This window comes from Myotis daubentonii, chromosome 10, assembly GCF_963259705.1.
Source record: "Myotis daubentonii chromosome 10, mMyoDau2.1, whole genome shotgun sequence".
Taxonomy (NCBI): Eukaryota; Metazoa; Chordata; class Mammalia; order Chiroptera; family Vespertilionidae; genus Myotis; species Myotis daubentonii.
In genome coordinates, this window is record NC_081849.1 from 83,042,236 (window position 1) to 83,065,131 (window position 22,896).

At 53.9% G+C, this 22,896-nt stretch overlaps 1 protein-coding gene across 4 annotated transcripts in view; it reads left to right on the plus strand.

Moving 5' to 3' along the window:
* ZNF277 (zinc finger protein 277) overlaps positions 1-9,698 on the plus strand; it is a 40,216-nt gene extending 30,518 nt beyond the window's left edge. For 3 of the 4 annotated variants that reach the window (XM_059655886.1, XM_059655888.1, XM_059655887.1), the window contains 6 exons: positions 849-981; positions 3,592-3,659; positions 5,144-5,240; positions 6,837-6,879; positions 7,748-7,922; positions 9,123-9,698. In XM_059655886.1, the coding sequence (XP_059511869.1) occupies positions 849-981; positions 3,592-3,659; positions 5,144-5,240; positions 6,837-6,879; positions 7,748-7,922; positions 9,123-9,306 (700 nt within the window). In that variant the 3' untranslated portion in view covers positions 9,307-9,698. The other variant, XM_059655889.1, reaches the window with a different exon arrangement.
* The last annotated feature ends 13,198 nt before the right edge of the window (positions 9,699-22,896 follow it).

The window sequence follows — 22,896 nt, forward strand, 5'->3', positions numbered from 1 at the left end:
GATTTTTCACAGAGAGGAAGGGAGAGGGATAGAGAGTTGAAACATCGATGAGAGAGAAACATCGACCAGTTGCCTCCTGCACACCCCCTACTGGGGATGTGCCCACAACCAAGGTACATGCCCTTGACCGGAATCGAACCTGGGACCTTTCTGTCCGCAGGCCGACGCTCTATCCACTGAGCCAAACCGATTAGGGCGTCTGTGATGTTTTTAAGTGAAGACGGCACCGATCCCCAGCGCTGCATTCCACCTCAGGTGCACACAGTGAGCTGGGAGGCGCACGCGCTCGTCCGGCCCAGGAAATGGGGCGCCTGGGGTTGGTTCCGTCTCCCCGCGCCCTCCTCGAAGCGCTTCCCAAACCATGGTTCCGAATGTGATGTGTGATTTCTTTACTTCTCACTATAACCTACTAGTGTGTCAGTAAATATCCTGCACATGTGGTATGTTCCTCAGCTTCCTGTGCGCTACGGAGGCTGTGCACCCTCCCGCCTGTTCAGGGCGCCCAGCTGGGCCTCGCTGCTGCCCTTGGGGAGCGCAGCCACGCATTACATTGTTGTTCTTGAAGAACAGGCCTCCGTTTGCACGGGCAGCCGGGGCAGGTTGACGAGTAAACCACCTAAGTAATAGGGGGCATTAGCCCTCTTTGTTTCGGTTTTAACTAAACGGCCAGCTTAGCAAGCGCAGAGATAAACACGCATCCTGCCTAGCCAGGCACTGGAAACAGGTCGGCGAGGGGGCGCGTCCCAGTGGAAGGTGCGGAGTGGCCTAGAGTGAACACGTGTGACGGGATAGTGAGCAAGCGGCTGCCCGGCCTGCGGAGCGGAGCCCCTGACCGCCTGTGCCTGCAGCCTGCAGTGCCTGTACTGCGAGAGGACCTTCAGGGACAGGAGCCTGCTCAAGGACCACATGCGGAAGAAGCAGCACCGCAGGATCAACCCCCGCCACCGGGAGTACGACCGGTTCTACGTCATCAACTACTTGGTAAGTCCTCCTCGCCTGCAACGCGATTGCTCCCCCCCGACGGCCACCAGCCGGGGCGTCCGCCACTGCCAGCAGCAGTGCCAAGGCCAGGTGTCCCCGGCATGTCGAGCAGCCGCTGGCGTGGGGAGGGGAGTGTGCAGAGCACAACAGAACCACTGGTCTCGCCTGCAAAAGTGAGTGCCCAGGAAGCACATGGGTGTGCACGCGCTCCCCCGTTTCTCCTGTGTCTGCCGCCTGAGGCCAGAGCCCCTGTGCTCTAGTCAGAGTATGTGTGGGCCTCTGGCCGTGCTGGGGCGGTGCTAGCTAATTCCTTAAAACAAAACAGTCTCTTCACTCTTCCCTCCTTCCCTGGTAAAAACCTCCCCTTCCCCACCCACCCCACAATTATCTTTTTTATTCTCTTGTGCCAGCTTATTTTTAATGGCAATTTTATATTTTTAAATATATTTTTATTGACTTCAGAGAGGAAGGAAGAGGGAGAGAGACAGAAACATCAATGATGAGAGAGAGTCATTGACAGGCTGCCTCCTGCATGCCCCCACACTGGGGATGGAGCCCATAACCTGGGCATGTGCCCTGACCGGGAATCAAACCCTGACCTCCTGGTTCCTAGGTCGATGCTCAACCACTGAGCCGCACAGTCCAAGCCCTATTTGTAATGGGAATTTTAGAGAAACCAAGTCATTTCAGTCATTTCACTGGGCAAGAGGACTGTTACGTGTGTGGCTTTTAGGACGGACTCACGGGGTCACAGGGTAAGGATTTTCCACCCTGAGAGCTCTCCTGCTCAGAAACCACAATCCCACGGCCAGACCCCTGAGGTCCTGTTTCTCTGGGTTAGGAAAAGGGGTTCAGGGGGAGGCGTATTATTAGGGGCATTAGGTAGTTTACGGGGGTTATGATTGACACAGTGACCGACCACTGCCCCTGCCCGATCTGCTGCTTGGGGGTGAACATAACCTTGGGAAAAGCACTGCTTGTGTGCAGGGAGGGAGGAAGTGTCGGGGGGCGGGACGGAAGGTGCTGTGTCTGGCACTCCCCAAGCACAGGAAATGGTTTCCCTTCAGGGTGAGTGATTGGCATGCAGCGCAGCCTCAGAAGGTTCTATGGACAGAGGAGCATGTCCCGACTGTATGGCAGTGTCTGCTCTGGGGTGGAATTTCTGTCTGTTCTGTGGAACCCATGTTGGAATACGTTCCCCTGGAAGCGGGCTTAGCATGTGTGAAGTTGGACTGAGAGGAGCCATGGTTTGCTGCCGACGTTTTACAGCTGGCTCAGGGCAAAGGGTTAGGGTTAGGATTAGGGTTAGGGCAGTGATGGCGAACCTATGACACGCTTGTCAGAGGTGACACGCGAACTCATTTTTTTGGTTGATTTCTCTTTGTTAAATGGCATTTAAATATATAAAATAAATACCAAAAATATGTCTTTGTTTTACTATGGTTGCAAAGATCAAAAAATTCCTATATGTGACACGGCACCAGTTAGGTTAGGGTTTTTCAAAATGCTGGCACGCCGAGCTCAAAAGGTTCGCCATCCCTGGGCTAGGGCATCCCCCACCTGCTCTAGAGAAATGAAAAGTGACTTGGAAGAGGGCTGTTGTTTAGACCAGACTGAGCCGTGTCTGCAGGTGAATGCACAGGTGAGCGGTGGTGTTTTAGAGGTGACAGCCAGGGCAGGAGGAGCTGGGACAGCGAGGGCCTTCTGGTTGGAGCAGCTGAGCAGGTGGTGGGCCACGTGGAGCCTGGAGGCCCTGGCGAGGATCGGGATTTCGTCCTCCGTGTGCGCAACACCCCCGGAGGGTTCATAGGGACGGGGAAGGACGGAGGGTTTATGGGACGGGGAAGGACGGAGGGTTCATAGGGACGGGGAAGGACGGAGGGTTTACAGGGACGGGGAAGGACGGAGGGTTTATGGGACGGGGAAGGACGGAGGGTTTATGGGACGGGGAAGGACGGAGGGTTTATGGGACGGGGAAGGACGGAGGGTTTATAGGGATGGGGAAGGACGGAGGGTTTATAGGGATGGGGAAGGACGGAGGGTTTATGGGACGGGGAAGGACGGAGGGTTTATGGGACGGGGAAGGACGGAGGGTTTATGGGACGGGGAAGGACGGAGGGTTCATAGGGACGGGGAAGGACGGAGGGTTTACAGGGACGGGGAAGGACGGAGGGTTTATGGGACGGGGAAGGGCGGAGGGTTTATGGGACGGGGAAGGACGGAGGGTTTATGGGACGGGGAAGGACGGAGGGTTTATAGGGACGGGGAAGGACGGAGGGTTCATGGGGACGGGGAAGGACGGAGGGTTTATGGGGACGGGGAAGGGCCGTCCTGCCTAGGCAACCGACCACAGGGGGTCTCACGTGCGTCCAGGGTTGAGAAACACGGATTTACTTCCGTCTAAGAGAAGAGATGGTGAGAGGGCCTGCTGCTGCTCCAACGGGAAAGGACGCGGAAAGCCTCGGGGACACATCCTTCCTGTGCTGAGAGCAGGCGGGCCCCCGCAGTGTGTGTGGGACGCTGCGTGTGGGTTTGCTGCTGAGTCTGTCCGCCTTCTCTCCCTCCCCTCCCCCGCCCCCCCCCCCCCCAATCCCTGTTTCTCCTACAAAGGAACTGGGAAAATCCTGGGAAGAGGTTCAGTCGGAAGACGACCGGGAGCTGCTGGAGCAGCAGGAAGAGTAAGACGCGGGGTCGCTGCTGATGGGTGGTGTTTGGGGAGCTGGGGCGGTTCTCTAGTTGGTCTCACACGCCCCCTGGGACGACAGGAGGAAGGAGGGACACCTTCTCAGCCAGGCAGCCTTGCATGGGGTGCGGCAAGAACTGGGCTCAATTATGCTAAGTGAAATAAGCCAGTCAATAAAGGAAAAATACCACATGATCTCACTCATTCATGGTCAATAGAGACCATTATAAACTTTTGAACAATAATAGATACAGAGGCAGAGCTGCCTCAAACAGATTGTCAAACTGCAGCGGGAAGGCCGGGGAGGGTTGGGGGACAGGAGGTAGGGGGGTAAGAGATCAACTAAAGGACTTGTATGCATGCATATAAGCATAACCAATGGACATAAGACACTGGGGGATAGGGGAGGCTAGGGGACTGTCTAGGGCGGGGGGATAAAATGGATACATATGTAATACCCTTTGTAATACTTTAAGCAATACAAAAAAAAATAAAAAAAAAATAATGAGATGGAGCCAGACATCTCAAAAATATTATTTAAAAAAAAAAAAAGAAAAAAGAACTGGGCTCAGCAGGACTCTCCCTAAAGCCGCTGCACTGCTGGTGTCCCGCCAAGCGGGGCGTGGTCATGAGCGCTGTGACCCGCACGCAGGCCGCACACGCTGGCCAGGTGTCACTCAGAGGTGCTGTCCCAGGGCCTGGCTGGCTCGTGGCCCCGGGGGGACGGGGCGTGGGCTTTGAGCTCCGGGCTGGGGAGATGACTGGCTCACGGTCGCCTGCTCAGCCCAGTGGTGACACCGAGGACACACACGGCTGCCGGCGGGAAGTCCAAGCTGCAGGCCCTCAGCCTGGAAGGGTCCTGTGTCCCCCAACACCCCCCATCCTTCCCCCCCCCCCCCCCTCCGCTCCCATCAGTGCCCTTCGGCCGTTTCCCTCCCTTGGGGCTGAGCTTGATGTCCTGGTTTAGGAATGACAAGAGGTTGGCAGTATTTCAAAAAATGAATGCAAGGAGAGGAGGAAATGATAAAAACGGGGGTGGGGGGGATATGCTTTTTGAGTTCTCCATCTACCAACTTGCCCCACTTCAAACGATCACTATTTCCAGTACGAGGGACAGTTTGCTTTTTCAATGCACACCATTTGTCATGCGGAAACCCACCCAGCAGGGCGCATGCACCCAGCGGTGTGTTTATGAGCGCACCCCCATACGTGTCCCCCGCACCCCCACACGTGTCCCCCGCACCCCCACACGTGTCCTCCCGGAGGCAGGCAGGGCCCTAGGAAGTCGCTGCTCGGAGGAGCAGGCGCTCGGCTCTCATGCTGCTTCCTGGGGCTGCTCTGCGTGCCGGAGGCTGCATCAGCCGCATTGATGTGTAGACAGTCTCCCCAAAACGAGCGGAGAGACGGGCGGCTTCCGGGGGATGGGGGAGATACACCACGGGCCCTAACGAAGGGGTCTGCCTTCTCTGCTGGGCACAGGGACTGGTCGGACTGGGAGGAGTGCCCCGTCTCCGCCGTGTGTCTGTTCTGTGAAAAGCAAGCGGAAACGACGGAGCAGCTGTGCGCCCACATGGAGGTGAGACGGCTCATTTCATCCTGTTCTGCTCCGCGGGGGAGGCGACCACACCGAGGCCTCGCCCGGTTACACCCTTGTTCCTGGAGCACCTTCCACTCCGGGAGTGTGGGGAAGCAGAAGGCAGGCCACGCCCTCGTGCCCACGGCCTGGGGGCATGGAGGGTGGGGCGGGGTGGGGACGGGCCCAGGTGTGGTCTTGCAGCTCCTCGGGGAAAGGATTTGGAAAGAAGAGCAGAGATCCCCAGTGTGTGTGTTCCCTTCTTTATAAAGAAGCTCGAAGCGAGCGGTTCTGAGCCTGTTTCCACCCAGGACATGTTGGGGAGGACCCTCCTGACACCCCCTGAGAGAGGGCAGCCGTGCCTCGGGACAGCACTGTGGCTGGACTCGGGGCTGAGGGCTGACTGTGCGGCCGTGCGATTTCGGACATGCCCCTGCTCACCTGTGCCCACCTGTGCCACGGGCAACTCCACTGCCTGTCCCCCCTCACTGCTCCCTGGTCAAAGACTACTCAGCACAGTGAGGACAGGGCGGGTCCAGGAAGGGCACGGGCGCACACAGATGCAGCAGACGGCAGCTTCTCTGCACCGGCCGCCAGCAGTGTGTGCACTCATCCCCGTGTGCACAGGTCCCGTGAGCACAGGTCCTGTGTGCACTGGTCCCATGTGCACAGGTTTTCTGTGTGCACTGGTCCCCGTGTGCTCAGATCCCCGTATGCACTGGTCCCGTGTGCACAGGTCCTGTGTGCACTGGCCCCATGTGCACTGGTCCCCATGTGCTCAGATCCCCGTGTGCACTGGTCTCCGTGTGTACAGATCCCCATGTGCGCTGGTCCCCGTGTGTACAGATCCCGTGTGCGCTGGTCCCCGAGTGCACAGATCCCGTGTGTACAGATCCCCATGTGCGCAGGTCCCCGTGTGCGCTGGTCCCCATGTGCACTGGTCCCTGTGTGCACTGGTGTCCGTGCACATGTAATTCACAGTGTCTGACATGTTAGAACTGGAAGCAGCTGTGTCCCGCCCTGTGTGGGGGTCCCCCCTGCAGCCTCTTTGACCCGAGCCCCCACCCTCTGCTCAGTCCCTTTCGGTGACGACTGTCAGGGAGCCCCATCGTCCTGCCTGTGGGCCCCTGGATGATCAGGGTGAGGTGGCCTTTACTCTGTGCGCTTGTAAGTTCAACCGTTTACCCCGATGAACATGACAGGGATGGATAGAATAAAATAAGCGTCTGCGCCGTGAAGCGTTTTAAGTGCTTTACAGGAAGAGTGTGTAAGGAGAAGCTGGCCGGCTTGTCAGGGACAGCATGGAGGGAAGAGCAGAGTGTCAGAGCACCTCTGCATGGAGAAGAGCCCGTGTCCACAGCTCTATCCCGACGTGGGACGCCAGGCCACGTCTCCCTCACACACTGCGTCCCACTGCAGGACGGGCGGGTGAGGGGGTCACCTGATTGGCGGGCTTGTGTGGAGTCGGGGAGTAGCCGGATGTCTAGACGTCAGACGCCGAGGACGATGCGCTGAGACAGGGCCTCAGTGTGAGGCTCCTGTGAACCGGCTGGAAGATCGAGGACCTCCCTGCTCAGCTCTCCCCATCCCTTCTTCCAGGAGGCGCACGGATTTGACCTCCTCAGAACAAAGGCAGAGCTCGGTGAGTCAGACTCAGCGCTGCGCCGCTGCCGGCCGGCCGTGAACACGCTGGTTCCGTGGTCGTGACGGCAGGCGCACGGCCACCTCGTCCCCGCACACGGTCCCCCCGCTGCCGGAACTCCGTGTTCACAGCCGGGGTTTGGCCTCAGGTGGTCCCTTCCCCCTGCCCGCGTATGTGACGGCTTCTAATGGGACCCAGGGTAATGGTCACTGTCTGCCAGAGGCCGAGCAGCGGCCCCAGTCCAGCTGCCAGCCTGCTGGGCGAACGGGACAGGGCGTGGGCAACGTACACAAGACACCTCGTGCTGCTGGGGTGCAGCTGGACTCGCCATCATAGAAGCGCCCGTGCCTGGTTCTCAGGGTCACCGTGACAGAAAGATTCAGGCATTAAACACACAGTAGGGCTTGCTGATGGGTCCAGACCATGAAAAGCTCGCCTCACACACAGCAGCCTCCCTCCTGCCTCCGGGTGTGACTGTACTTTGGTGCTTCTGTAGACACGTGTATGTGTGTTACAGACACGTGCCTGTGTTATAGACACATGTGTGTTATAGACGTGCCTGTGTTATAGACACTTGTATGTTATAGACACACGCGTTACAGACACGTGCCTGTGTTACAGACACGTGCCTGTGTTACAGACACGTGTATGTTATAGACGTGCGTTATAGACACATGCATTACATACACGTGTGTTATAGACACATGCCTGTGTTACAGACGTGCCTGTGTTATAGACAAGTATGTGTGTTGTAGGCACGTGTGTGTTACAGACGTGCCTGTGTTATAGACAGGTGTGTGTGCTATAGACGGGCCTGTGTTAACAGTATATAACAGTGCATGGGTGACTCTGCACTTGCCTCCCTCAGGACTGAATTTCTATGAGCAAGTGAAGCTGGTCAACTTCATCCGACGGCAGGTTCACCAAGGCCGATGCTACGGCTGCTGCACCAGGTTTCCATCCAGGGCCGACCTGGGGGCCCACCTGGCGGAGGCCAAGCACGCGGCCCTGCTCCCCGACAGGAGGACCTGGGACCAGCCCGAGTGAGTAACCGCGATGGGGTGGCCTGAGAGGCTGTGGGGTTCCGGCTGTGTGGAGGTCCCTCTATTCCCAGGGATGTTCCATCAGATCCCCCAGAACTCTAGCCAGGAAGCTCTAGGACAGGTTTTCCTCCTTAACACAAAGGCTTTGGCTTTTCCCACAAATCCCAGGTGTGTGTTGACCGGGTGCCTTGTTCCTGTAATTCTCATTCTGAGGTGCCCCAGAACTGACCACAGGTGTGTCCAGACAAGGACCCTGCATGACCCGCAAACGTCCATAGAACTCTGTTGTTGTTGTTATTACTAGAGGCCCGGTGCCCGGATTCGTGCACCAGTGGGATCTCTCGGCCTGGCCTGCAAGGATCCGGCCAAAACCAGCTCTCCAACATCGCCCAAGGGGTCCCAGATTGCCAGAGGGCAGTTCTTGGGTGACACACCCCGGAATTGGGCTCCCTCCTCTCTGGTTCCGGGTGCATCACCCGAGAACTGCAGCTGCCAAGTCACTGCAGCTCAGCAGTTCCTGCATTGAGCGTCTACCCCCTGGTGGTCAGTGCACATCCTAGCTACAGATCAGAGCATCTGCCCCCTGGTGGTCATTGCATGTCATGGCTAATGGTCAGACGGTTGCTTAGGCTTGTATATATATAGACTAGAGGCCCAATGCACAAAATTTGTGTAAGGCTCAGCCCTCGCAGCCCCAGCTTTGTCTGGAAGGTCGTCCGGCTGTCCAGTCTAATTAGCATATAACGCTTTGGTTATTGTAGATTATCATCTCCTAGAATGAAGGAACCAGTGATGGTTAGGCTGGGGAAGAAACAGGGAAAGCCATTGTTCTCATCAGATCTTAGTGGATGGAGTGTGAGGGAGGAGCTGTATTTGAAGGCTGCTGCCCAGTTGGGGAGAGCGGGGCCTTTGAGGAGGGAGGAGGGATGTCAGCTTCAGCCTCGGAGCGGGAGGCGCTGCCTGGCCGGCGGCCCGAGGTGGAGGGGCGGCCTCTGGCCCAGTGAGCTTGTCTTTATGTAGAAAACCAGCGAGGACCCTAGCAAGACGTGCGTGCGGCAGGAAGGGTCAGGCTGAGCCCTCAGAAGGGTCTCCCTCACAGCCTGTGCTGTTGAGATTGTGGCGAGGAAACCCATGGAGCCGCGCGGCCTGGACGGTCTCTGGGTGAGGTGCAGTCTGTGAGGCCTGTCTGTGGTGTTGCAGGTACTACTTCCCCACCTACGAGAACGACGGCCTGCTGTGCACGCTGTCCGACAGCGAGGGCGACCTGTCGGCCCCGGGCCAGAGCAGGGGCGTCACCGTCATCAGTGAGGACACGTCCCAGCTCCAGGCGCTGAGGCAGAGCAGCGTCCTGAACCAGCTGCTGCCACGGGGCTGGGAGGGCTGACACGAGCCGGGAGTGTGAACCGGAGCCCCAGCCGGGGATGCGTCCTGGCCAAAATAAACTGAAAAATGATCTTTTACTCTAAAGTTTTACTATGTAACCAGCGCACCTGGTCTCATTTCATTAGACCAATTGTCTGTGATAGGAATGCACATCACAAAGAAATAAAATGTTCGCCTGGCCGTATGGCTCAGTGGTTGGGCCTCGACCTGTGAACCGGTCATGGTTCAATTCTCGCTCAGGGCGCATGCCTGGCTTGTGGGCCGGCGGGATTGCACCCCAGTAGGGGGTGTGCAGGAGGCAGCCAATCAGTGATTCTCATCATGGATGTTTCTGTCTCTCCCTCTCCCTTCCTCTCTGAAATCAATAAAAATATATTTTAAAAATAAATGAAATGGTCAGATTATTTATAAGCCAGGTTTCAGCCCGTGTCTTCAGCGCCTTCCCCCCAATTCCACCCCCCACCCCTCTCCCTTCGTCCAGGAAGTCACAGTTTTGACCACACATGCTTCATGCCTGCGCTGGGCAACCTGGAGGGCGGATGCCCGACGGGGAGCCACGGAGGCAAGGAGCCGGGCCAAGCCAGGTGGCGCACAGATGGGCACTGTTTCAGAACAGCCAAGAGTGACCATGTCACCATTATGCCTTCTGCCTGGAGTTGCAAACTCCCTAGAAATGGATGTGAAGCCAAATAAGTTCACTTTCCCTGCAATATATCCACATCATTCACGGACAAGTGCCATATTCTAAGGTGTAACCACATTCCATCGTGACCTCACAGAACTAACAATCACACGGTTTCCGGTTTCCCTACTCACAGTGCCTTTTCCAGGGTTGTCGGCTGTGAGATAGGTGCTCTGTGCCTCCTGATGAGATGTGGTGAGGCGGGCGGAGGAAGCATCGCTTTCGGGGATCCTCCCAAAAAACGTTAATGCGAATAGAAGGGAACAGCAGCCCACGCCGGGGCAGGTACAGGCTAGAAACAATTGGCCTTCGTTCTAAGTCCAGGCCAGGGAAAAGCAGAAGCAGCTACATTCCTGACTAAAGAGGCACCACACCTGCGACCTGCGATTGGATCCTGGACCAAGAAAAAAGGGTTTTTGCCCGGCTGGTGTTGCTCAGTGAAAAAACTTTGACCCATGAACCAAGAGGTCGCCAGTCCAGTTCCAGTCAGGGCACATGCCCTAGTTGCAGGCTTGCTCTCCAGCAGGGGGCGTGCAGGAGGCAGCTCATCCATGTTTCTAGCTCTCTAGCCCTATCCCTTCCTCTCTCTAAAAATTAATAAAAAACAATTTTTAAAGGTTTTTCTTATGTGTAAAAAGTATTAGAGGGACAACTGGCAAAACTTGGTAAGGTCTGTAGTACATGTTGTGATGTTGGAGTCAATTTCCAGCTGTTGGTGATTTATATGCAGGGCTAATACACCACCCACTTCCTCCAACGGGGGCCCGGCGCAGCCTTGGTGTGCTTGGCCAGCAGAGGCGGCCCCCACCCCCACCCCCCCGCCGCCCTGGAGTCTCCCCGATGGGGGAGCTGCGGGTGACAGCAGCTGCAGCACCACCCAGGAGCCACAGTGGAACTCTCACGCCTCGTGACTGATGTGCTGGAGAGCACAGCGGTTCAGTCCCCGCTGACAGCAATTTGCAAGACTGAATGGCGCTGTAAGAATGCTAATTGAAACGGAAACACTCAGTGAGTTCATGCAGCGTTAACTCAGTGTCTGAGATTCAAGGGGAGCTGGGTCCTTTGGGGCTTAGGAAACCAGACTACAAAACACAGATTTGTGAGGACATTCTCACTCAGTTGGCTTGGATACAGGGTGAGCAGTAAATGAAAATCTAATCACCGTCAGCTGTGATTTGGGTATTATCATCATTTGGAAACATTGGGAGATCAAAAGAATATGGTGTGGTAAACAGCAGAAGCAAAAATAAATTGATGTCTTACCTTCAGCAAGGCAGCCCCTCCCACACCTGCCTCACTGCCCAGGAGTCACCAACGATGGCACCAACAAGTGGAACAACAAACAAAAGCTGCTCTCTCTCCTTTCCTCTCTAAAAGCAAAAAATAAATTTAAAAAAAAAAAAAAACTTCAGTTTGGCCTGCGTGGTTCAGAGGTTGAGCGTTGACCTATGAACCAGGAGGTCACAGTTAGATTCCTGGTCAAGGCACAGGCCCGGGCTGTGGGCTCGATCCCCAGTGTGCGGTATGCAGGAGGCAGCCAATCAATGATGCTCTCTCATCATTACTGTTTCAATCTCCCTCTCCCTTCTCTGAAATCAATAAAAATAAATTTTTTAAAAAGAAAGTTTATTTGTCAAGGTAGAAGCGAGCATGTGTTATTTAACGGCTTGTTAGCGTCATTGATAACTTCACAAGTTTAGACGCACAGTATGTGGGCCTTCACCGTTCTCTGGCCCCAGGTCCCACGAGTGCTTGGGGAAAGCCCACCGTGGGCCTCATCCCAGGAGGGTCTGGTCCATCCGCACGAGAACGTGAGAGTCCAGGCGCCCTGCCCAAACCTGGCCCCGCTGACACCAAGTCCCACGTGCTAACACTGAGAGCGCTCAGAGATGGACTGTGGGTAGAATGTACTAGTTACATGTGATATTTTCCTTTTGTTACTGTGGAAATGTTAACCAAAATTATAATTAAAGCAGTTAAGTGAGTAGTACATAAAATACAAGGTGTCCCCCCAAAAACTGTGTACACATTATAAAGGCAGTGTGTATTAAACTACATTTCATTTTCAAAATGTAATAGAACCTACAGCTATCAGCTGTTAAAGGGTGTATACATTTTGGGGGGACACCGTATATATCTTGTAATAATCTTATACTTGGATGTAATGAACTACAATTCAACATAATGAACTCTTTTAAAATTGCCTATTAATGTTGTTATTGCTTAGGGCCAAAGCATTCTGGCTGTCTGCCTACGCAGTTTAGTATGAACGATCCAGCAAGCTCTATAGCAGCGGTTCTCAACCTGTGAAGGACCCTTTCACAGGGGTCGCCTAAGGCCATCGGAAAACACATATATAATTACATATTGTTTTTGTGATTAATCACTATGCTTTAATTATGTTCAATTTGTAACAATGAAAATACATCCTGCATATCAGATATTTACATTACGATTCATAACAGTAGCAACATTACAGTTATGAAGTAGCAACAAAAATAATTTTATGGTTGGGGGTCACCACAACATGAGGAACTGCATTAGGAAGGTTGAGAACCACTGCTCTATAGGAATGTATGTGTGCGCGCACACGTGCACACACACACACACACACACACACACACACACACACACACTGCTCCCTGCACAAGGACAGTGCTCAGCCGGACCAGTTAAACTTGTTAGTGAAGCTGCTTGTGGGGCCGGGAGGCTGTAGAGCCCTGGGGGTCGTGAGCAGCTTGGGGAGTCAGCCGGCTCTCCCAGGGGGTCATTATCTGATCAGCTCCCTGCAGAGGAGCCTCTACTGAGACCGCCTTTGAGGGCTCTCTCCTCAGTCGCAGGAGGAGCCCAGCAGCGCCCCCTGGAGGCCGCCGGGGATGTTGCCCGGTGTGCTCCCAGGAAGCGTGTCCTTTGCAGCAGGGTAAGAGTGCGTTTCCTCCGCCGAACTGGAGAAAAGAAAAACAGGTTTCCTCCTTGATCACCTCGGGAATAGCTCTTAACCAGGCAGGAGAAGCATAGCCAGTTCCTTGAATCGGCAGGAGAGTTAAAAAGCCTTTCTGGCGACCTGTGTCGCCCCTCCTTCCTTCACCCTCAGTCCCTGGCATTGTTGTCATTGTTGTTCTTGTCGATGGTGCTCATTTTACCTACTTTCACTAAAGCCTTGATTGAAACTGTATTCAATACTGAATGGAATGGGTTTTTTTAAAATATATTTTTATTGATTTCAGAGGGGAAGGGAGAGGGAGGAGAGAGATAGAAACATCAATGAAGAGAATCATCGATCCACTGCCTCCTGCACGCCCCCTACTGGGGATGGAGCCCACAACCTGGGCATGTGCCCTGACTGGAATCTATCCTTGACCTCATGGTTCATAGGTCAATGCTCAACCACTGAGCCACACTGGCCAGGCAGAATCACGTGGGGTGGTTGGGTTTTGGGGGTTGTTTTTTTAAGGTTTTGAACCACAGCAGCAGGTGCTTCTGGAGAAACCGATGTGAAGGGAACGGCCTGTCTGGTGCCAGGGCGTCCTCTGGTCGCAGGTGGGTGTGGGGCCAGGTACAGACGCCCCTGTGCACGCCATGCAGCTGCAGATGGAGGAACCTCAGACAATCCCCAATTCGCAGAAATACAGACACCCCTCCCCCCTCCCGTGATAATGAAGCTGCTTCTGATTAAACAAGGTCACAGAAAGTCAGCACAGACATGGTGCGTAGAGGCCCTTGGGCCTCCTAATAGAGGAGGTGGTGTGCTTGAGGCTATGAGCGGGAGCCCCTCCCCCTCCCCCCGTACACCACACCTGCCAAATGCCACCCCCTCCTGAGAGCTGAGCAGAAGTCGCTGTGGATGACCAGTCCCTCTGTGGGGAGCACAGTCGGAAGTGGGAGCGCCGTCCAGCCGGTGGCTCAGCTGGTTGTGCGTCAGCCATGCACCAGGAGGTGGCCAGTTCGGTTCCCGGTCAGGGCACGTGGCAGCAAGGATCCAGCAGGTGCTTAGCTCGGCTCGGGAGGACCCCCCCCCCCCCCCCGATCAGCTGGCACACATCTCCCCACACCGAGTCCGCAGAGCTCGTGGGCCCGCATCCCAGCACAGCGCAGCCTCGCTGTTCCGCCCGCTTCTCGCAGCGAGCCCTGCCTCCCGTGATTAAACTCCTGGAGCATCTGTGACTCACGGGAGCGGTTCACACGCTGCTGCCACCCATGACCCAGGCTGCACCTCCACTTCTGGACAGAAGGAACCCGCCCGGTGCTTCTGGCTCTAGGAGGCCTGCGAGCTGAATGGGCCGTACATTGCTGCGGGAGATGAAAACTCCACCGCAGGCACTCACCGCCAGGCCGCCCGGCCGCCTTTTCCATAACAATACCACCGATGTTGTTTATGGGGCTGGTAGGCAAGGTAGTCGTTGGCCCAGAGAATTGCGCTCATCAAGCCAGAGCAAAGCAACAACAAAAAAGTATTCAGCAATGTGGCCTAGAAACAGTTCCTAAGTCCATCACCGGCAGGCTGGGAAGGCGGTAGGGGGTGGGATTTCCTCATGGTGATCTATTTACCGTTTACGCAGGCTTTTCGTGGTTTAAGGGATCAGTGAATATCCCGGGGCCAAGTCCCCTTGCCGAACCCTGTCCTAGACACACGGCCAAGAGCGTAGCCAGTGCAGGGGACGTAATAAAAACAGCATCCAGTACGCACGGTTTGCGTGAGAAACGAGTGAAGCTGTGAGTGACAGCGGCGCTGGAGCGTCCAGCGCCCTGCGGGGTTATTTTAGTTCCCGCTCTCCTCCTGCCTCGGCCCAGACGTGAGGACTCGGCCAGCAGGAGCTCAATGTGCCATTAGCCTATGTGATTATTCAGTCCCCGGGGCCCTAGGGCCTAGGCCAGGGGTGGGCAACCCCTGGCACGCATGCCAAACATGGCACGCCAGTAACTTTTGCTGGCACGCAAAACCCTCTCTTATAATCTTCCGTTTACAATTTTTGTGAACATTTGAATGACTTAAATGTTAAATTACAAGGAACTGGCAAGACACTTGATGTTATGCTTGGTTACATAAAGGCTTTTGAAAAGAAACTAGAAGTCTTTAAGAGGGATGTGGATGGTGAGAGATTTAGATATTTCCCAAACCTCAAGAGGCACATCAAAGACCTCCCAAAAGATGACAGAACAGACTGTAAAAGCCTTCAAAAGCTGTTTTTAAACATCATCGAGTCAACTATTGAGCAGTTCTTCTCAAGATTTGCGAAATTCAGACAACTGGAAGAGACAGCAAAATTCATGAGGTTTCCAGACAGCATGAAACTGGAGGAGCTAAACTTACAAATGTTTTCATGGAGAGACATGGCTGACTTTGAAATGCAGTTGATTGAATTTCAGAGTAGCTCAATTTGGAAGCAGAAATTTGTTGACCTTAGAGTTGACTTGGAAAACATTGAAAAAAAGCGATTAGAGACAGGAGTACCAGAGAGAAGTGTCGAAAGGAACTATTGAGGACTTGGGATGCCATTCCAGAAAATTTTTTCTGTTTAAAAAACTGCAAAAGCGTTACTCTCCATGTTTTCATCCACATACACTCGTGAATCTTTGTTCTCAGTGATGAATTTTGTTAAGTCTCATAATAAGAGTAGCCTGACGGATGAAAGTAGTAGTTCGTGCATATCTCTGAAGGTCACGAATATAAACCTGACGTAAAATCTCTGTCATCAGTGACGCAGCAGCAAAAGTCCCACTGATAATATCAAACGGAGTCATAAAGTTTTCTGTCCGACTATCAGTGTACATGTATACATTAAAAAATAAATGTAGCCAGGACCAGTTTGGCTCAGTGGATAGAGCGTCGGCCTGCGGACTGAAGGGTCCCAGGTTCGATTCCGGTCAAGGGCATGTACTTGGGTTGCGGGCACATCCCCGGTGGGAGATGTGCGGGAGGCGGCTGATCGATGTTTCTCTCTCATCGATGTTTCTAACTTTCTATCTCTCTCCCTTCCTCTCTGTAAAAAAATCAATAAAATATATTAAAAAATAAAATAACATAAATGTATTTTTCATCATCATATACTGTGTTTTTGTCGCTCGAATGAATTTTATTATTTCTTTAAGGTTCTTCACATACTTACACCTCTAAGAAATATCAAGTAGGCATAACATGTTCTCAAAAAATTCGGGTTGGCACGCAGAAGAATTTTGAGTCAGAGATGTTGCTGGTTTTGGCACACACTCACAGAAAGGCTATTGGGCCCGCTGGTGCGATCTTAGCCAAACGGCACAGCGGGTGGCAGCTCTGTTCAGCAGAAGCGGTGACTTGTCCTGTAACCCAGCCCATTTACTCAAACGAGTAATTCTAAGATGATGAAGTGGTAGCAGGCATTGGGCAGTGGGCGTGCCACTTTGGTTCCTGGTCAACTCTACCCCCCGACCGCACTGCTCCTGGGCCCCAGGAGTTGAGTATATCATGGCCTTTGGATATCTTCCACCTCTCTCCTCCTCACGGCCATGTTTTCTTCTACCTTCTTGAATATGTAACATATTTATAATAACCATGTCAACATCTCTGCTGATGCCACCATGCTTTTCATTTCTGGTTCTGGTCTATTGTTCAATCAGCGTGTCCCCAGGTAATAAATGATCGTTCTTGCCTCTCTGTGTTCATGGCCAGTTGTGAGCAGATGTTGGGCGCTGTGAGAGTCACGTTTTTGAAGGTTTGATGCCGCTGCCCTCCTTCAGTGCTGCGCTCTGTTCTGCACGTGGTTAGTCACGTGGAATCGGTGGAACCTTTCCCGCTCTTGCCTTTAAGCTCTCTCGGGGCAGGCCCAGAGCTGCCCTCGGTCGAGGGGTAACGCTGCCCCGTTATCAGGATGCACACCCTGAGGATTTGGCAATGCCCCTCGGACTGCAAACCCTGCCCTCGGGCCTGCGCCGCACAAACCGCTGTGTGCTCCAGGGGCTGTGTCTGTCATTCCCAGGCTCTTTTCCTGGCCTGGGCTAGCTTCCTTCACACACAGCGTCCTGCCCGGCCAAACACTCAGCGATTCCTCCGCCGACGCGCGCTCTCTCTCAGCAGCGCCTCCTCGCTGGTTATTTGTCTTGAAAATTCTACTTGCCTTGGCCAATACCTGCCTTCACACTCCCCAAGAATGCAGGGGATGGTTGGGTTGGCTGGGCTCATCCATTCAGCAAGGATTCCTTTAACACTAGAAAGACTGAAATTTAGTATATACCTATATTGCCCAAAAGCAGTCAAAATGACTGCACTGTGAAAGAATAATATCGGAGCACTCTTCACTTATGTTCCTTAGCTTTTCCAATAACTCACTTCTATTCGACATTTCTTTCATGAATTTAGGGTGCAAAAGAAATAAAATAAACAACTTATTAGAACAAGTATCACTGCATAAAGATTCGAATAACAAGTACTAGTTTAGCTTATTGAGCAACTGCAACTTACCAAGTATCGACAATTTATCATGTATGTTATCATGTGACGGTAATCGAAATAAAATGAAAACTGTTATTTCAATACAGAGCCGAACTGGTCATATAAGAAATTTACTCAATTCAATAATAAGAGTTAAAATTTCCCAAGCAGTCAAAATGACTGCTTTTGGGCAATATAGGTATAACACACATATATATATACCAGAAATGAAGGAGGGGGAGGTAACTACAATTATTAATAAACGCATTTATATGTTGTACAAAAAGTCACAAAATTCTAAGACATTGTGTCCTTATATACATAATTGTTTTTCTAATTGAAATTAAAAAGCAGTCAAAATGACTTCCTTGGGCAATCTAGTGTTAACCACCATTTCTGCCAGGTGCCTGCTCTCCTGGCTCTCCCGCAGGCTGGGCCAGCTGCGGGCAGGTGCAGCTAGAGCAGCTGGCAGCCTGTGGCCACCAGGTGTTCCCCTCCCTCGGTCAGTCCCCTGCGCCCTCTCCCAGTGTCAGCACCGACCTCGGGCCCCGGCAAGGTGGTGTCCCGTCCGGAGCTCTGTGCTTCAGACACCTGCGTTTCACAAACACAGAAAACAGAAGTTTCCTTTTTGTTGTTGTTGTTAATATATATTTTAATTAATTTCAGAGAGGAAGGAAGATAGAGAGAGAAAGAAACACCAATGATGAGAGAGAATCACTGATTGGCTGCCTCCTGTTCGCTCCCTATTGAGGATCGAGCCCAAAACCCTGGGCCTGTGCCCTGACCGGGAATCGAACCATGACCTCCTGGTTCATAGGTCGACGCTCAACCACTGAGCCACGCCGGCTGGCTGGGCAGAAAACACGTTTCTGAAAGAACACGAGGGCCCTTCTCCCTGGGCCCCAGGACATGGCTCTGGTGTAGCAGGGCCCTGACATGACACGTCTGCCCCCAGGACCCAGGGAAATACTCAGCCACAGCTTTTCCCTGAAGTCCCTTTAAACAGCAGGCGGGCATGGAACCCTGAAGGACGGATGGGTTTCCTGCAGGCCGAGGGAAGGACAGGCCCTGGGGGAGGCTGTGCTAGCAGAGATGTTCAGTGAAGAGAAGGCAAATTAAGTCCCTGTTGAACGCCGCCTCTCGGGGGCCGGAATGCAGTAGATGCTACCATGTGGCTGCACCTCGGGCACGTCCCGCTACGTGAAGTAAGCCAGTCGCACAGACAGGTCCTGCGCGATTCTGCTTCCATGAGGTCCCCGAGGGGCTAGACTCCAAGACACCCAGTGCCATGTGGTTGCCAGGGCTTGGGAGAGGAGGGGGGAGGGTTAAGTGGGTGTAGAGTTTCCGTTTTGCAAGATGGAAAGTTCTAGAGATGGTTGCACAATGAGGTGCATTTAGTCAACAGTATTGTACACTTCATGCCTAGATGGTCAAGTTTAAGTTACTTTTTAAACCACAGTAAACAAATGTTGAGCATCATCATTCATTATAATATTGTGCCTTGTCGTTGTAAGGGGACACTTGAGACAAAAATAATCCTTGTCCGTTTTCTCTGGCCCTTGGCCCCACCGAAGCAAGGTCAGCCAAGGGTCGGCTTCTCTCCGACCTCAACCTTGCCTCTGCCGGGTGCGGCACCCTGACCTCCAGGCCTGGTCTCTAGGCCCCGTTGGGTGTTCGGGAAGTGTGGTTCTTCACTGTAACTTGTCCCAATTGACTTGAAACAGTGCCAACCCCCTGCCCCCGCCCACACTGGGTCACGGGACAGAGGGAGGGCTGAGGCCTCCGGGGGCAGAGCCAGGAGCCGGGCCAGTATTGGTGTCACTGTAGCCAGTGTTGATACCAGCCATGAAGTGTGGGCGTCATACGGCAGGAAAAGTATGTAGTTATCCTCGGAGGAAATTGAACAATGAACTCAACCACGTTCCCACCCATAGCGGCCACATCTGGACTTCCATTGATCCTCAAGAGAAAAATCAGGTGACCCACTCCTAAGACACAGTTTCAGCTGTCGCTTTAAGACGTCGAGCAGGCCCTGGCCCGTGTGGCTCCATTGGCTGGGCACTGTCCTGGGCACAGAAAGGTTGCTGGTTTGAGTCTCGGGGCAGGGCCAATGCCCCGGACAGTAGGGGGGTGCAGGAGGCGGCCCATCGATGCTGCACTCTCACGTGGCTGTGTCTCCCCCTCCTTCTCACTTGGATGTTTCTCTCTCCCTCTTCCTCTCTCTCTCAAAAAAAGATGTCAAGCAGAACAGTGCATGTGCAGAAATGTTAGCTGCAAACCTTACACTCACCCTCAAGATGGTCATGAAATCAGACCCACCTGGCTCTGAAGCTGCTTCCAAACGCTAACTGCTTGGCAGGAGGGGCGGGTGTTGGGGGAAATGTTAGAATTGCAGCGATGAGAGCAGATGCGTTGGGTCCCGGCAGTGCCCTTGTGGGGGGCGTGGAATTGGGGTGTTATCGTGCAGATGAGTCCAGGCGGCAGCCCTTCCGAGCTGTTTGGCTTGGGAACAGTCCCTCACCCTCCCCTCCCCCACCCTCCCCCACCTGTGGCTCAGGCAGGGCAGGTGCCAGGCCTCTCATCTCACTGGGCTGAAGAGCGAGATGAAGCGTGTGACTAAAATGCTAGCAGGGCGCCCCGCGGCGCGGCTCAGGGCTGGACTCCCGGTCAGGCCACGTGCCTGGGTTGCAGGCTGACCCCCAGAAGGGGGCGTGCAGGAGGCAGCCCATCGCTGACTCTCTCTTATCATTGATGTTTCTCTCTCTCTCCCCCTCCCCCTTCCTCTCTCTCTGAAATCAATGAGAACTTTTTTTTTAATGCTGGAGCGGGGCCTGGCACATACCACGCTCTCAGGAAATGCCATGTATGACGAGTGCTCTCTCTCCCGGTCGTTCGCTCCCTCTGCGATGGATCCCATCTCCGCTCGCCTGCTGCCTTGCAACATGTGCCCGTGAGGAGGGTGCTCAGTGGGTCCGTGTAAACTCGCCACCACGACAGATGATTAAAACACGACAGCGGAAGGGCCCGTGACCCTGGTGGTGGTCATCGTGCCCCGGAGCACCCGGGGAGGCGGGGACGGCGGGTCTGTGCTCAGTCCCAGCCAGAACCCACGCCGAGGGCCACGGGTGTGTGTGAGCGGCCGGCGGGGGAGCCCGAGGTGGGCAGGCAGCGGCCGCCTGTGACAGAGCCCTTGCCATCCGGTCACGAGGGTGGTGGGCGGGGACCTGCTTCTCTGTTCTGTGACCCGGGCTTGTGGAACAGGTTTGTGAAGGCGGAGGTGCATGTGAGCTCCTGCTGAAATCAGGAGCAGCCGGTCGGACTGAGGAGGACGCGGGGTGACTGGGGGGCACCCCACCGTCCCGGATGCATGCATATGCTTTGCCTACCTGCTCACATCCTGAACTCAGTGACCCGTCCACACGCCTGCTGCGTCTGGCTGCTCCTGAGTCACTCCTTCGGGGAATGTCTTGCTCCCCGTGGGGAGAGGACTCTTATCTGTAGGCATCAGCCTCGTCTCAGCAGCGGGTCTGTAGCCGCCGCCGCCCTGGCTGCTCTGGTTCCGATGGTGCGCGGAGCTCTGCCCCGAGCGCTCTGGGTGGCCTGTCGCTGCCGGAACCCAGAGCCATTCTTTTCCTCTTGTTCCGTGACCTTGAAAGTCCAGCCGCGTCCTGGTCGGCTCTGCGTGTTCTTTTTAAAGCTCCGCACTAGCGAAGGTGACCTGGCACAGCTCCGCCTGGTCTGACAGGAGGCACAACAGCAGGGCTTTGTGAGATAAGCAACTTCTGAAAACAAGGACCCTTATTCAGCATCAAGTTTTTCACAAGGAGGAAAAAACCACCACCTAAAGTTAAAAATAGGTCGCCCTAGCGTGCAGCCCACTCACTCGGGTGCCCTCGGGGAGGTGGGAGGACACGGACGGGCTTCCGGGGGGAATCGAAGCAGCTGCTTCTCAGCTAGAGGTTTTGGACGAGTTACAAAAGGGACTTCACTCCCAGGGGCAAGTCTCTCCTCCGTTTGGAAACGCACACCCCGTGCTTTATGTGCAACACGGATGGCATTTGGTCAGCGTGCGATTAAAAGCCCTTTGTCTGGGCTTGTGGCTCTAACCCAGGGGTGGGCAAACTTTCTGACTCGAGGGCCACAATGGGTTCTTAAACTGGACCGGAGGCCGGAACAAAAGCATGGATGGAGTGTTTGTGTGAACTAATATAAATTCAAAGTAAACATCATTACATAAAAGGGTACGGTCTTTTTTTTTTTTAGTTTTATTCATTTCAAACAGACCGGATCCGGCCCGCCGGCCGTAGTTTGCCCACGGCTGCCTAACCTCTTGAGCAGAGAGAAGCCCAGAATGAACTGTGTGGTGTGTTTCAGAAGGTAGAGATGCATTTGACCAAGGGGACAGTTCTGGCCGCACAAAGGAGGGAGCGGCTCCGTGCTGCCCCCTGTCCAGCCGCTGTGGAAACACAGGGCGCATTTTGCTTGTCTGCCAAGAAAATCTTCCCCAGGAAACGTCTCCGATCACCTCCCTGGGAATAATCTGGCTGCATGTTCAACACAGAGACTTCTCCCATCAGAGGGGCAAGAGGAACACGATAAGCTAAGCAACGGAGCAGAACACGGAATATGTGAGAACTCCTGGGTAGGTGCTGAACGTCTGTATGCCCTGCCCCACCCCCAAATCCATTCGTGAAGCCCTCGTCCCCAGTGTGGCGGTATTTAAGGTGGGTCCTTGATAGGGACTTAGGTCAGGGGTGCAGCCCTCATGAAGGGGATTAGTGCCCTTATAACAGAAACGCTTTTCTGCACTCATTGAGATGGTCATGTGATTTGTATCCTTACCTGTGTTAACGCTGTTATCTGTGCAGCTGAACCATCCTTGCATCCCAGGCCAGGGCTCCATCCCACTTGGTGAATGATCCTTTGACTCTGCTGCTGAATTTGGTTTGCGAGTGTTTTGTTGAGGATTTCTGCTGGCACCTTGTTCTTAAACGTCCCAGCCTCCAGAACTGTGAGAAATAAACGTGATCTAGTGCCAACCAGTGAATATAAGAGCATGTCAGCTGGGGAAAGTTTCTTCCCTGATAAGAGCTGAAGCTGCAGGAGACCCTGGTCTCTGGACTTCCAGCCCAACATGCTTCATATCGGTGCCACCCCCCACCCCCAATGAAGTGTGTGAACAGCACAGTTTGTCCTGGAGGAACCTGGCTGCAATTTCTCTATCCAGACCCGAGGCTGTGGGCTTGAAGCTTCATTTGACAGCAAGTACCATATTTTTCTGTGTATAAGATGCCCCCATGTATAGGATGCTCCCCACTTTTCCAACCCAAAACTAAGAAATCAATATCTTACACATTTTTCTGGTTTTCCTCTTAGGGCCCTCTTCTTTATTGGCATCTTAAGGAGCTGTTCTTCCTGTTTTCTCCCCTGTCTGATCACACACTCGGTGGGAGGAGGTCCAAATTGTCTCTCTGCAGCTCTGTGTCCATGCTCTCTGCACAGCT